Source organism: Vidua macroura, chromosome Z, assembly GCF_024509145.1.
Source record: "Vidua macroura isolate BioBank_ID:100142 chromosome Z, ASM2450914v1, whole genome shotgun sequence".
In the NCBI taxonomy this organism is placed as follows: Eukaryota; Metazoa; Chordata; class Aves; order Passeriformes; family Viduidae; genus Vidua; species Vidua macroura.
This window is the reverse complement of record NC_071611.1, coordinates 39,696,085-39,710,785: the sequence shown is the minus strand read 5'-3', so window position 1 is coordinate 39,710,785 and position 14,701 is coordinate 39,696,085. Positions and strand designations below refer to the sequence as shown.

General features: G+C 36.8%; 1 protein-coding gene across 2 annotated transcripts; it reads right to left on the bottom strand.

The window, feature by feature from the left end:
* Nucleotides 1-14,385, bottom strand: C1QTNF3 (C1q and TNF related 3). Of its 2 annotated transcripts, none has more exons than XM_054003228.1 (6): nucleotides 14,009-14,385; nucleotides 8,848-8,959; nucleotides 6,445-6,599; nucleotides 3,690-3,819; nucleotides 2,904-3,003; nucleotides 1-1,844 (listed from the first exon to the last, which is right to left on the bottom strand). In XM_054003228.1, exons 1-6 carry the CDS (start codon nucleotides 14,294-14,296, stop codon nucleotides 1,685-1,687), a joined length of 945 nt encoding a protein of 314 aa, XP_053859203.1. In that variant the 5' UTR covers nucleotides 14,297-14,385; the 3' UTR covers nucleotides 1-1,684. The 2 variants fall into 2 exon arrangements, with proteins under 2 accessions (XP_053859203.1, XP_053859204.1); XM_054003229.1 differs by having other exon boundaries at nucleotides 14,213-14,385.
* Nucleotides 14,386-14,701: the final 316 nt, after the last annotated feature.

The following is a 14,701-nucleotide window of genomic DNA, read 5'->3' as shown; positions in this document are numbered from 1 at the left end:
TATAGCTTTGTAACCATTAATCTTTATTGGATAAATGTATGTTTTACAAAGTAAGCTTAACAAAATAACATGGTCTCAGGGTTTGAAAACCTATGTGGCACAGACCTGACCCAAGCTGATAAAGAAATTACTAAAACACATATGACAACAGTTCATTAAAGCTAATATTTTCAGTGGTTGATGCATAAAACTAAAAAATCACAAGTCATAATCATCAAGTATCAACATGCATTTTTCTTCATAAGATGTGGTTAGATACGCTAGGAACGTGGACAAGGACACACAGATTCATAGGGCAGATTTCAACCCATTTGCTCTATTGTTGTGCTACTGATACCTGTATCCAGTATAAAAGAATTTCAAGTAAATATTTTCCTAATCCCACCTTCTTGTTATACCTTAATGGCAAGTAATATCAGATTAAAATGTAATGTCTGTAAAAAGGAATTTATATTTCATTACCTTTTGTGTAGAGAGCCAGAACAAGATACATTCAAACTTCACTATTGATTTTGGTGCTTATTCAAATGAAAATAGCAAGGCAGAATTTCAGGTATCCAAAAATTTTAAAAAGCCAGTGACATGAATGCTGAAGAGTGGCCCAATGTATTGGGACCAGAACTACTAAGCCAGCTAGCATTTGCTTTTACCAGTTTAAATACTGAACTGGCTTAGCTGCTGCTTTGCAATGACTTTTCCTGAAATACTAATACTTGGAAGGCTGCTAGGAAAATTGTTTCAAAAACTTCACTGTTAAGTAAATATGCAATATTATAAGGTACGTCCTTTTGGAGGAGCTCCAAACACCACAAAGTTTGTTTATCTCTGTGCTTTTGGAATATCCTGATTTCTCTAGCATATATACCTTTGCTTTGACACCCTGCATTGGCTTACATCAGGTTTTAAAAATTCTAAGGCTAGGAGAAACATTACAGTTCCCCTGCCTGATCCCCTTTACACTGCAAACTAAATTACCTTAGCTTCAAGCTGCTACTAAGGCAAGAACTACTGACATACTTCTTCTAAGAGGGAGAGACTAAGCATAAATATGTGCTAAAAATCTGTGAAAAATGACATCAGATACATCTTCAGAGGTTTGAGATGGGAATGCAATAAACCTGAATCCTTGACATCTATATTTTCACATTTTTTTCTTTGATTTGAGCTCATTCCAATCCAGTACAAACTTCTTCCCTTAGATCTGGTCTCACCTGAGCCTGCTTATAGTACATTCAGGCCGGTTTCCATGATGCAAATTTAAATGAACATGTAAGAAGAATTGAATAAATGATCCAAAATTTTTGAATCAGTTGTTCAATCCCTGACATATATTTAACTAAAATATATTTAGAGATGAAATTGACTTTATGTAAACCACTCTTTAAATTCTTTAAACTCATTTTCCTTTGTTTTTCATTCACTTTTGGGGAAGAGAGCAATAGCAACATTTAATGATTAGATAGGTTCAACCCAGATGACAATACATACTCTGTGAATCTGTGTCAGCTACCCAATGTATTCAGCTCATCTCTGATACGCAGGTAGCAGCACATTGCATCAAAACAAGGCTTCTTGATTCTCCAATGTTGTAAAGTTATTTCACAGTCCAGTGAAATATACCAGTTCCAAAAAAGATGGTTTTCCACATAAACATCTATTGGTTTGTTTCCTTTTTTTTTTTTTTTTACTTGGTTTCAAAAAGAAGAAACCCAGCAAAGGTGGAGAAGCGTTGATGATCCCCATGGAGGGCTCCATTTCCCATTCGCAGCCAAACTTCATCTCCTTTGGCAAGTTTTAGGACAGCACTGTTTCCTGAAGTATCTGCTTTCCCTTTAGATTCATAGCTAAGGATGAATATTTTAACAAGTCAGCTTTTTGTTTCTCAACAATGACCAAACAAACAACTTTACAAAAAAAATCCAAGAAGTATGTTGTTATCCTGAGTAAAACTTTCTTAAAGACTTGCCAACATTTATTCAGCTTTATAAGAATATTTTGGCCACTTTCTATATTTGATCTCATAGACAAATTTTGCACCTTACCTAAATGCATTATTTCATTCCTTTCTGAAGTTCTGGAATTGTAACTTATTTTTTTCCAGGACACAGGAACAAATTTCTTGTTTAAAATGAAATGCTGCTCATTGATTACAGCACTACAGATTTCCTGTGATGCTTTTTTCCCCTTGAATTCATTCCAACTAATTTTAAGAGCTGAGCCCCTGTGCTCCCAGCACAGGCAGTGAGCAGACACAGGCAGCTCTCTCCATACTCTCTCCATGTACATTTGATGTGGGCTAACCTCCTGAGTGTTAGTCCCCTTTCTTCTACCTCTTGCCTTTTCTGACATCAATGCTTCAGAGGGAATAGAAATTAAGCACTTTTTCTTTTGCAGAAAAGATCTACTGGGAATGAAGCAGCCTGTAGTGGTGTGCTAATGATAAAAAGGCCGGTAAATGGAAGACCTTTGCTTCTTACTCATCCTTACTACTGCAGCTTAAACACTTCCCAACTTCACTGCCCTCACGTTAACAAGACTGTAACTAGTAACTGAACACTACATTATTTCCTTTCCCTGACAAGCAAAATGAGGATGAAGATACATTTTAGCAGAATGACAGCAAGATACTACTGAACTCCAACCCTGACTTGTAGTGCTAACTCCTTTCCTCCGAATTTGAGGAAATGGTGATCAAGGCTGAATTTTAGGTCCAGCATCTGTGGTGTGTATGGTCCAAATATGCAAGCTGAGGATGACAAAATAAAATAGGTTTTCTTGTTGGTTATTTTACTTTAGAGAATTTCCTCCAATAAATGAACAATTTTATGTTTCTTGAAAGGTGAGCAAGCTATCACATCCATATAAATGTCTTTTGCATTAAAATAGCCTGGCCCTTTACTTACCTGTATAAGCTGAACACTGTATTACCATTATGCATCAAATACACGTACACTTCCTCCACATCTTCATGTTTCATCATATTGAAAGTAAAGAAATACACCCCTGAAAAGGTTATAAAATACAACTTGTTTGCTTCATAGAAAGAAAGAAGTAATCATGCTGCAGATTTGTGCTTCTTGCTTAGAAAACATAACAGCTGTGGACAAAACTGCCTTCCAGTTGTCAGCAGATATTTTGCTTCTGCTTACAGTGTTCCAAAATCTGATTGATTTTAATTCTGCATATGGCAGGTGTTGTTTTTCCTGCATCACAGCTGCATAAGAGGGGGGATTGATGCAGCTGAGAAATAACCCATGAATAACTGTAATGCCTCATTTCCAGCTCGCAGGTGAATTGGCATGGGGGAGGATGGTGATGAAGAGATTGACAGGAGGCAGGAGTTGGAGGAGGCAACTGTGAAGCTGCTGCTGCTTGCTACAACTTCAAGACTGTGGTTCTGTCATCACAGTGGCTGAAGGGCTAAAGAGCCACAGCAAAGCAGACAGTCCTGCTCCCTCCCCAGCCCTGGCCATGCCTCTTCCTCCTGCCTTTGTGTCAGAACTAGTCTCACTAGCTGGCAAGAACTCTCTTGGCTTGCTCAGTTTTCAATTCATTTTTCTGGAAAGTAGGTAGCAAGAGTTATGCAGAACAAGTTAAATAGTTAAATAGTGCCTCATCCTTTTTGACCACAGCTCCGATGTCTTCCTACAGCTCCGATAATTACATTATTTTGTTTTGCAAATACTCACCATTCACTGGAGCACCAAATCTCCCGGTCATGACATCAAAAAAATTCCCAACATTGGTTTCAACGCTACTGAAGATGATCCCACTGTTCTGGTTGCTGAAGTGAGTAGCCATTGAAGCCATAAACGCGACCTGCAAAAATCCAGTTCTTGTACAGACAGTCATTCATGATAAACACTTGTGTAGAACAATCAGGTACAGATTTTTTTTCTATATTTGCAGTCTGTTTATTTTCCTGACAGAGATGTTCTTCCAGGGCTTGCTCCAAGGCCAATAAACTCCAGTTAACAAAACTCCCATTGAATGAAACTGGAAGAAGACTAGGGTTCTCATATTCAATTGGACTATTCATGACTGCAAAGTAAGTGTATGGTCAAGTGTTTACAGTTCAGAACCTTAATTTCTGATTTTATTTACTTTTAAGTCTCGCTAGAATGATGCAACAGCAATATAGTATTGAAATGGATGGTGTTTCTGACAAAACAGTTTTATATAGTTTTATGTATTCCCCAATGTGTTTAAACTGGATATTGCTTTTAACTGCATGGGTGAAAACAAACAATGCTCAGTAAAATCCATGCAGATTAGTGTTTCTTGCTTAGAGATACATGAAGCACTTTTATTAGAGGTTCTCTGAAAGTGCAGCAGCTGGGACTCAATATTCAGTGCTTTTTCTATCTTGTCAGTTGCCCTGAGTCTTGAAAACAGAGGGTGGTGGAGACCAAGAGGGGAAAATAAGAAACTTCATATTTCTTATTTCATGTTTCTTATACTTCAACTTCATGTTTCACTTCTTGCCATAGAAATGTTTCATAGGAAGCAGTGCAAAAAACCCCACACCAGACAATTTAAATTACCCTCAGCAAGATACCAAGGAATGACCCTGCCAGCTGGCCTGGTTAGGGAAGGGAGTGACCTTTCCTGTAAGTCTGTCATCCCCACCCTGCCGCACATTATGTGAGTAAATGGGGTAGCATCAGAATTGCTGCACTGTGTTGCCAAAAGGTTACATAGAGACTTGGATTTTATTTCTATCTCAACTTCTTAAATGACAAGTGTTCAATTGCATCTGTTACTGCCAATCACAAAAATGACATTTTTTGTGAGATTCCAGCTATGCTGGTATTTAAAAAAATAAAATAAAAAAAGCAACAGCCCAAATCCTTTTGATTTCAGATCCAAACCAGAACAAAACCAAAACATACAATCAAATGCAAGTCTGGATCCAACAACGGAAATCGTTAGCCATCTGTTCAGAAATTTAAGGAGCTCCAGATGTGAGCTGAAAGCTTAGGCTGATTTTCCTTACCCCTGCATGGATGCATTTTCTATTATGGCAAATTGTTGCTATCTTGCTTCTCAGCCAGGATCACATCAAAGTTCTTCATGTGTTATAGGAAAGTAGCTGCACTGGCAGATTGATGGAATTTATTGCTTTTTGTCTCGATTCCATTTCACAGTCTCTTTGACCCTGAGCTACTTTTTGTGGGCTGAACAGAACAGCTGAAAAATATGTTTTTTCTCCTTAGGTCTCGCTGTGAAGTTGCAGGTCAACATGGATACACAAAGTTTTTCAAAATAATCCTGTATTTAAAAGTGTTGTATTCAAAAGTGTTTTTTCCTATACCGCCACTGACTTTAAAATTCTTAAGTATGGTGATAAGAAAAACTGCAAACATTTTTAAACACATCTCATAAAAGAAGTGATGGAATTTTAAGTATTGGAAATAGGTATTACAATATAAGCTTTTGTTGTTCATCCTCTTTCATCACTCAGTTTTAATTACAATACTACCATTGTCTTTTTGTAAGAAAAAAAACAGTGGTAGTTCATTTTAAAACTGTAGAAGGACATATGTTGAATGTAATTAAAGGGATGTTTATAAGATATTCAGCTGAGTATATATTATATATATTCTGAGTATATATTAAATATATTTATACATGCATATATTATGTGCATATGCACATATATGAATATGTATATATGTATCTGTGTGTGTGTATAGATACATATTATATATTATATATATACATACATATATATTTATATATACATACACAAACTCTGCCATCTGCCAGATTCCTGGGATTTGAAGAAGCTTTAATGCAAAAGCCGTGAGACTGTGCCAATATAAGAGTTCAGCTCAACAGCTCAGGCTTGAACCTATATTTAAATGCTCATCTGGTGTTTGAGTTATTCATTCGTAGGCAGAACCTACATGGTCCCAAACATATTTAAAGTATCTAGACTTATAAATATACAGATAACTACTGAGGGGTATTTTTTGAAACTTGAGGTCTCTTGCTGCACTCAAAAATTTTGAGCCTGTATTTTGAGGAGCTGCATACATGTGCTTCTGAGAATCTCATAAAGCCCTGAGAAACTTGACTCCTTCACTCTTTCCATATGCTGTGGGAAGTGCAGTTATTTATGTGATACAGCTTGGTAGGAAAATGATAGTCCCTGCTATTCTCCTTTAATAACCCAGATACTGGCTTTTTGCCCTCAAAGGAAAGCATATATGTTTCTTCCTGCCTATTTTTCAGCTGGATTCTGACTAAAGCTTTTCTTCTCCAGAAAGATCTGGCAGAGGACTTTTTTCAGTAAGGACAAGGGCTGTATATGCCTGTTACAGTATTAATTTACAAGGGGGGTTGCTTCTTAAGGATCTTACAGTAATGAGGTGCTGTTTTTTCAGTGAAGAAAAACATAATGAGATTTGCTGCAGCCAATATGAGCCAAAGATATTGTACCTGTAGCTCTGGGGGAATCCCAGGGTAACCCTTCTCGCCTTTGGGTCCATGATGTCCACGCTCTCCTCTCGGTCCAGTATCTCCTTTGTCTCCTTTCTCACCTTTGGCTCCTTCCTGGCCAGTTGCTCCATTATTTCCATTGTTTCCATGATTTCCTGAAGGGAAACAAAGCTTTCTGCTTTATTTAAATAATTTATCATATTTTAACAGATAAGTGTGACAGGGTCCTCTTCCACCAGCTTGCAGCACAGGTGCTCTTCAGTGCCATAAACCCCAGGCTGAGATGTAATGGATAAGAAACTGCTGTATGATCAGGTTGATGGTAGAGGTTTTGGTGAGCATATTTCCAGAAGGACATAGATTTTGGGAGTTAACTCTCATGTTGCTGTATAAACTGGTGGTGTCTCAAGTCATTGCTTTGTTGGAGAGATGTGCAGGAAGATCTCAGCAGAGAGAAGGCTCAAAGAAAGCAAAAGACACTTTCTATTGACACATACTAGGTAGCCTGCAGAAGCAGTTTTGCTTTTTCTTTAGTATAAACACCAATTTCCTGGTAAATGAAATCAATCATGATGGGATAAGATAATTTTGAGTAAGATTTTGCTATCTTTAAAACCCATCCACACAAATTATGAAAGGCTTTAGCATAAAAGTAGTTAAAATCTGTGCTAAAAATAGGACAGTGTGTATTCACAGGGTGCTGACTAAGGGTCGTTTGATTGCATAGTCCTAGATTTAAAGAGAGACAAAATTTTTATAATTAAGCTTTTTTGAGATGGCTTACTATGAGTAAATGAGTAAAGAGATTCATGGCAAAACCTACTCATGCATCTCCAGTATTACTTACTTCCTGGTGTTGACTGACTAAATTACTAAGCAAATGTCTATGCAGCTGACAGGATTTTAAAGTTGGCTAGAATCACTGAGCAATTATTATACCTCTTGCAGCAAAAGCCTGATCTTTCAGCTCAGGGAATTAATTAATGTCATCATTGTTTTAATTCAACCTGAACTGAAATTAGGCTCTTTGCCACTCTGCTTGTTCTTTGATTATTCTCTCTGGTTACAAATTTACCAGAAGAATGGTGTTGTTTGAGATCAAATCTGATGATGAAGTGATCCTTCAGAGTTTTCCTATTAAGAAAAAAAAAACCCTTCAAACAAGGAAGCCAAATGGTAAAAGAAATTATGCACATTTTTGTTTGGATAGAGGAATCTGCAGCTCTTAAAAATAACAAGAACGATCCTTTATGTGAAGCCAGAACTGCTCTACCAGTTCAGAACAGAAGTCTGAAAGCAACATCTAATTCAATCAAGGGGAAAAGCAACTGCTGCTGTTCCCCTTACAGGCACAACAACATGAAATCCAGCAAATGAAGGAGACAGAAATCCCAGGGTGCAGGAGGCTGCTGCCAGATGTACGTTTGTGGTATCTTGCAGTGACAGAAAGTGGGACTGAGACAGGAGAGAAGGGCAAAGCTGGGACTAGGCCATGCCCCAGTATGTCCATTGCAGCCTTGAAAAAGTGGTTCTAATATAAAATTGTATCCTGCTTCTAAGAATCCAACAATTTATTAGTAAGTAATGGATCACTGAATCGCATTTTTATTGTGATAACAGAAGATGTAACTTTTTGAAGAAGAGACAAGTCTCTCTTTCAGTGACATTCGCATTTATGTTGTACCTTTGCTTTAGGAATGGTGATTTCCAAATCCCTGAAGCTAACTGATGTAACAAACTGATACTAGCATGCAAGCAACATTGTCCCTTCTTTAGGCTGTTCTATTTCCATGTCAATTTTCAGATCAAAGTATATACTTTTCTTGTGTATGCTGTTCTTCTGTGGACATTTTTTATGTTAAAAAAGGAGGATTTTTTTTTTTTTATTATAAAAGACAAGATGAAAGAAGAAAGTGAAGGAATTTCTGTGAGAGAACAGAAGCATTGTGTTTCTGTAAAATGTTGGCTAGCACTATGCTAGATGAAGAAAAGCCCTTGAATACAGTACACAGTAACACAGCTGGATATACAAAGGTGATCACAATAATCAGCTCCAGGGAACAAGTTCTTCCAAGTTTATTGGGAACTTCATGATGTTTCAAGAGAGACCAGTTTTTCCTAGAGATGTAATAGAATCATACTTACATGTATTATCATGTAATAAGAATTCATACTTACAGTATGAATTTGTGAAAGCTGAATTTTAATAACAAATAGGTTTTCAATTGAAAACACCTTAGAATATAACTGAAAATATCTATTCTGAAATTATAGAAAAACTTGTTCCTGAATCTGTCCCCAAGTACTGATGTTTGGACCACTCTCTGATATTTCATAGAATAAACTGCAATTTACAGCCTGCAATTAGACTGATAAAAAAAAAAAATAAAATTTCATCTTTACCTGGCATCCCAGGGGGCCCAGGAGGTCCTGGGGGCCCTTGGTAGAGTCGAACTCCAAAGTCACCTCGGCAGCAGGAACTGCAGTCTGGATTCTGCGGTCCAGGCTGCGGGGTCTAAGTGCACAGAAATAAGCTTTAAGTTGCTCATTCATGGAGGACATCAATCTTATGCATGTTGGTTACAGGGTCTTCATTATAAATTTCTGTTTATATACTTGGTAAGTTTTCAAAACAGTTCTTATCTGGCATGAAATTCTCACATAGTTAGGTTATCCCTGAGGATGTTATTTTTGGAAGATTTAAAGGAATAGCTCTCAAAGCATTCAAAAATCTATAACAAATATTAAAAAAAAAATCCTACTTGTCCTGTTAAATAGTGAAGGTTTTGAAAATAAATCAATACCAATTAGTAAAATTCAGATGAATATTTCAATTAGATTCACATCCTGATCCCACATTTCAACTGACCTCTGAGTGATGACAAACATGACTATGTACAACAAGTGGTAGGACACAAGGGACTTGATTTGACCTTCAGCAGTGAACTGTCCTCAATTAAACATATATAAAACTGTGTTGGAACACCCAAAGAAGATACTAAAAAAAAAAAATCCTCTTCATGATCCCAGACCTGTGTATTTACAGGCTACTAAAGTTGGGAGACCCTAAAAAAGTGCCAAGACACAAGACAAAAATTTGAACTTACCATAACACAAGGTGTTAGGGGCTTTTGATCATTTGTAGTGGTGAATGTGTAACTATGGAAACCTATATGCTGATTAATACAGCAGCATAAATAAAGTAATAAGTTTATTATGTACAGCTCAGCTACTATAGTAATCAGTTTAATAATGGTTTTGTTTAAGTGGTTTTCTTTTCCATATTATTGTGTTTATACTAATGGAGACTCATTTAATTCTGACTGAATTTCATAACTTAGTTATCATCGATCTTCCAGTACATCAGATAAGGCCAAGATTCAGTGTTTATTTTTCTACCTCCTCATTTGTTCCCTCTTCCCTCTTTGTTTCTTTTCCCTACAATTCTTTCCTAATATCCTGAGATGCAAACCTGCAGTTCTTAAAATCTGGAGAGGGATAGTTACACCAATCCAACTATTACCTTTCTTTAATCATTCTACTATTTGCCTTCCTACCCTTTCTTTTCTCTAATCTTTATAATTGTCAAGTTACATGCCCAATGCAGACTTATTTGTTTAGTGGCAGAAAATGAGCCTCTGGCAGGATGAGAGCTGTCAAATGAACACACAGATGTGCTGTATTCCTGCCCTCAGTCTCATCAGTGATTTCATCTGAAACTTTCTGCCTGTGTTTTGGACAATACCAAGCACACCCCCAGAATTCATTGATTTCAGGAGGCTTAGGAACTTATGGATATAGAAAATTCATTTCATGACACCACCAAAATACTGCAGCTCTTCCAATGAGACAGACACATGCTCTGTCCAGCTGGAGCCAGTGATGGTGGAGTTACCATGGAAATAAAAGCCAACTTGACAGCTAAACAAATATCCTTCATATTCAAAGAGTTATGGAAAAGTTAAGACTTGCCAATGGGCAGAAGGGCTTCATATTTATGGGGTTTGGTCAAGGCTATGCTTTTTAGATTAATTCTGGACAAGGTCTATACTTAATGAGAAAAATAGGTTCTGCCTCTTGAACTGTCTCTTCCTGGAGAACCTGTTTGTATTTTTATGGCTGTTTTGTCTCTTCCAGTTGTTAGGCAGGATATAACTGACAATCACCCAATGCACTTTTTATAATATTCCGGGTATGAGAGAAGAAGTAGCTCTGCTTTCAGCCCCTTTTCAGTCCTCAAAAGGGAGCCAAGTACAAGAGGACTGGAATTGTGCACGCATGTTGTACCCTCTAAAAGAATAACATTGATTTTTGCATTGAGATTAAAATCTCCAGCTTTTTTTAGATAGTACTTCATATTCATGTTAAAATTGAAGGTGAACTAAATACACACCTGCCAATAGCAAATAAGTCATATCAGCCTAAAAAAATCCAAATACTTAGCATGGTGGATTGTAATTGAGTGAAGACATGAATCCAGCAAAGTGGACTGCATGTGAGACTCTCTCTGTGCAGTCCACTTTGTTGGATTGCATGTGAGACTCTCTCTGTGCAGATGGAATTTGGCTTTTTCAGACAATGTACTGAATTCTTGAACAACTTAATTAGAGAAACAGCTATTTTTAAATAAAATAGATACAAGCGATGGTCATAACAAAGTGCTATTTGGCATTACCTCAAAAAAAAGCTCATCAGGTTCTTAGGTGTGAAATAAGGCAAGTCCTGCCAGCCTTTTATGCAGCAGTTCCACTGATTTGAAAATAACTGTTTATGCAAGTCATAAAGTAATTAATTTATTACCTTTACTCTTTCACTAGGAGAAGAAAAATTATTCATGGTCAGCTGCCAAGGATGAGGAATATTTAGGATTTTCTTCAAATCTTTAAAAGCAGAGAACTTCATGAAGAGTACACTTAAAGGAAAAACATTTTCCTAAAATAAAATTACACTCAAATATGACATAGAGATTACTTGCAATCTACTTGCCAAAGGCATTCTTTGCAGCCATTTGTGCATAGATTTTGTCAGTGAATCTTTGGCTTTGCTGCCAAAACATGAATATTATTTAGGGCTTGTGAAACGTATCTGCCACATTGATATCCTACCACGGATAGAAAACTGGAACTATTTCTGAGGCTATCTGCTGAATTTCCCATGATTTAGGATATAGGAGAATGATCTAGGCAACAGATGGTCTATGAAATTCCCTTAATTTCAAGCTGTGGACAAGTCATAATTGGAGACTCAGTCCTTTTTGACTTCCTGATTAATTTTATGAATTTCTGTTTTATTGTCTTAGACAATGCAGACGACAAGTAATATACCTCCACCATTCTTGGCTTCTGTTCTGAGTGCAAAATATCTGTCTCTGTGGGCACTTAGGCCCTCCATGTCCCGTCTCCAAACAAATAAAAGTTGCCAAAATTCAGGGTAAAACACTGCTTGGTTAGTGATATTTAAAGATTTTCAAAGAACAACCTGAAATGGAAAAATGGTCTGTCATGACTCTCCTTAGTCACTAAGAGTTCTTGTTCTTGAGAAATGCACGTTATATTTTACATGACTTAACAGCAGTGTGAAAACTGACCTTGCACCCAGTGCAGCAAAGAAATTAGTAACAACAAATGCTATAATCTCTTTTCCACAAGAGGGAATGGGACCTTTGAAACACTTCAGCAAGAGAGTGAAATTCCCCAGCCTAAATTGTCTTTAGCTGGGTAGAGCTATTCCATCTAAAACAACAAGAAAGCAATTGAATAGTTTCCATATAACTTAAGGGAAAGAGAGATTTGACATGAATTAAAACATGTCAGTGCCACCTTTGTTCTTCCTCAGCCTAGAAATTCCTGGAGTCTGGAAGTGGAAAACACATATTGCGTAAGCCACTGTGTGATTGATTATCTCTATCGTGCATCTGCTAGTGCTCCATTTCATTTCACTAAGCCAAAAATTGCATTATTTCCCCAGAAAAGATTGCTTCTTGGAGATGGACTGGCAGGTGAATTACTGCCATCAGCTGTACTTGGACTCACTGGGCTTGTTTTTATTGTCACAACCAGTTCCCCAGCAGGCAGCTCCAGACAAGTTGAATTAAACTCTCTGACAAGAGACACATGCAGCCTAAACACACTTTCTGTGGGGGAGAGTTTGAGCCCTAAAAAGTTGTGGTTTTGCATTAAATCCTGCATTATCTGAAATCGTGTAGTGTTAAAGGGGAATCTTTTGTGCATGGTCTGCAGCACACAGCTGCAGAATTCTCCCTGCAGTAAAGAGGTCTGCACACATTGGCTGGCTCTTTGGACTGTACACCTTATGTTCTACACTGCTTATATTCTGCAAACACAGTTTAACATGCCTACAGTTAAATATCTGTTTTGCTGAGTGCACTAAATGAACATTTATGTCCTGCCCAAGAAATACAAAATGGAAAGCACTGTGAAGTTTTAATACAGGGAATACGGTGGTGTATTAAACCTTTTCCCATACTTGGATGTGTTTCAGTTCTTCAAGCCCAGCATAGGATTAAAATCAGACCTTTTCTCTGCTTATCATAACATAGGTTATTATTTAATACTTACCTGCATGTCCTTGCTTTTGGCTATTCAAAATATCCTATTTTTGGATCTGAAGAAATTTTAAAACCCCAGAGGGTAAAAGGTGAACTATACAGGACTCAAATATTTGCATCAGCTGTAGGAAAAACCACTCATGTTCTTGCTGTTAATAAAACACATCAATTAAAAAAAAAACCCTTTCATTTGAGTGGAATTTTGTTTTGCCTAGTGCTAGAAAAAGCTTCATCTTCTGCCCTTCAGATTTTTTTCTTTCAAATTTGGACTGCAATATTTTGTGTATAATCAAGTCATGCCATTATGCCATTTTCCCTGTGTTATAAACTAATGACTGTAGTATGTAAAGTGCCACAAAAGGCATAAAAATATTCTCAGTTTAAAATGCAGATACTGCAGATGATTTAGAATTTCATTGCAAGTCTTTTTTCTTCTTAAACTCTCAGTTGATTCATACTAGTAAATCTACTCATTACATTACTATCTGTTTTTTCAAGCTACTCCTTAGAATAAAATTTTTGAACATTCAGAATTACATTATTTTTGTCTCAAGCACAAGAAATATACTTTATATACATCATTTTAAAGTAAAATTATTCTCTGCTAATTGAATCTCTCCAAATACCTCTAGAAATGCTGTAATTTTCCTTCACATCCAAATGAGTTAGAAATATCTAAAACTTTGGTATATTAAATAATTAATACCTTGGAATAATTAAGAGACTGTATTTCAGCATATATGATTTCACAAGTTCACAGTTTTAACAGAACAAAGTGCTGCTGTCTGTGTTGAAACCAGTATCCCCAACCACTGGTGGTTCTACCAGCTCATTAAAAGATCCTATAAAGCAGTCCAGCAGGTTACAGACCAATACACAGCTTTAATAAAAAATATTTCATAAATATATCACTAGTAATGTTAGCCAAAAAAAAAAAAAAAAAAAAAAAAATCTCATTAGCTTTAAAGGTATCTTTAGAAGATTAATTCAGAGTACCTGGACTCTATCTGAGGTAATCAGTTCTACATCATCTACCTCTGGTCTCAGGACTTTATGGTCTGTAGATGTGCTATTATCAACAGTCCACTCTATAAGTTGATTCCGCTGTTTCAATATTTCCCTGCTTCTGGAACCTTTGTGACCAGTCTGGTGGTGACTTTGCAATATTTTGGCCACTGGTTTATAAGATCTTCTGCTCACCTCCATGTATTCATCTTGACACAGGCAAAATGGAAGAAAAAATAAAGCCAGTAGATGCCAACGGATGAAATCCTTCTCTGCCATGTTAATCAAAATAATTTTTCAGGAGTCCAGCAAATGCCTTGCAGAAGAACTTCTTGCTGCACCAGACGTTATGTGGTCCTTTCAGCTTTTCCACTAGTAAGCCTGGCACTGAGATCAGTACCAGGTTTTATACGCTTGCATGCAATAAATAAAACTAAAAATGCCAAAGTGACAGGATCCTTCATCCAAAATCAGTCATGCTCCTTTAAACAAACCAGGCATTATTCACCACTTCACCACCACAAGGAAAATTGATTTGTATGCTGGAAATGACCACAGCATTTAATGGACTCCTGTGGTTCCTATTTGGGGGCATTAAAAAATGTAGCACCTTTCCTTTGGCAAGTTTTTGTTTAAGTGTGAAAAAATGTGATGGAAATGGGGAACATGTGGCTAATGGTTTAC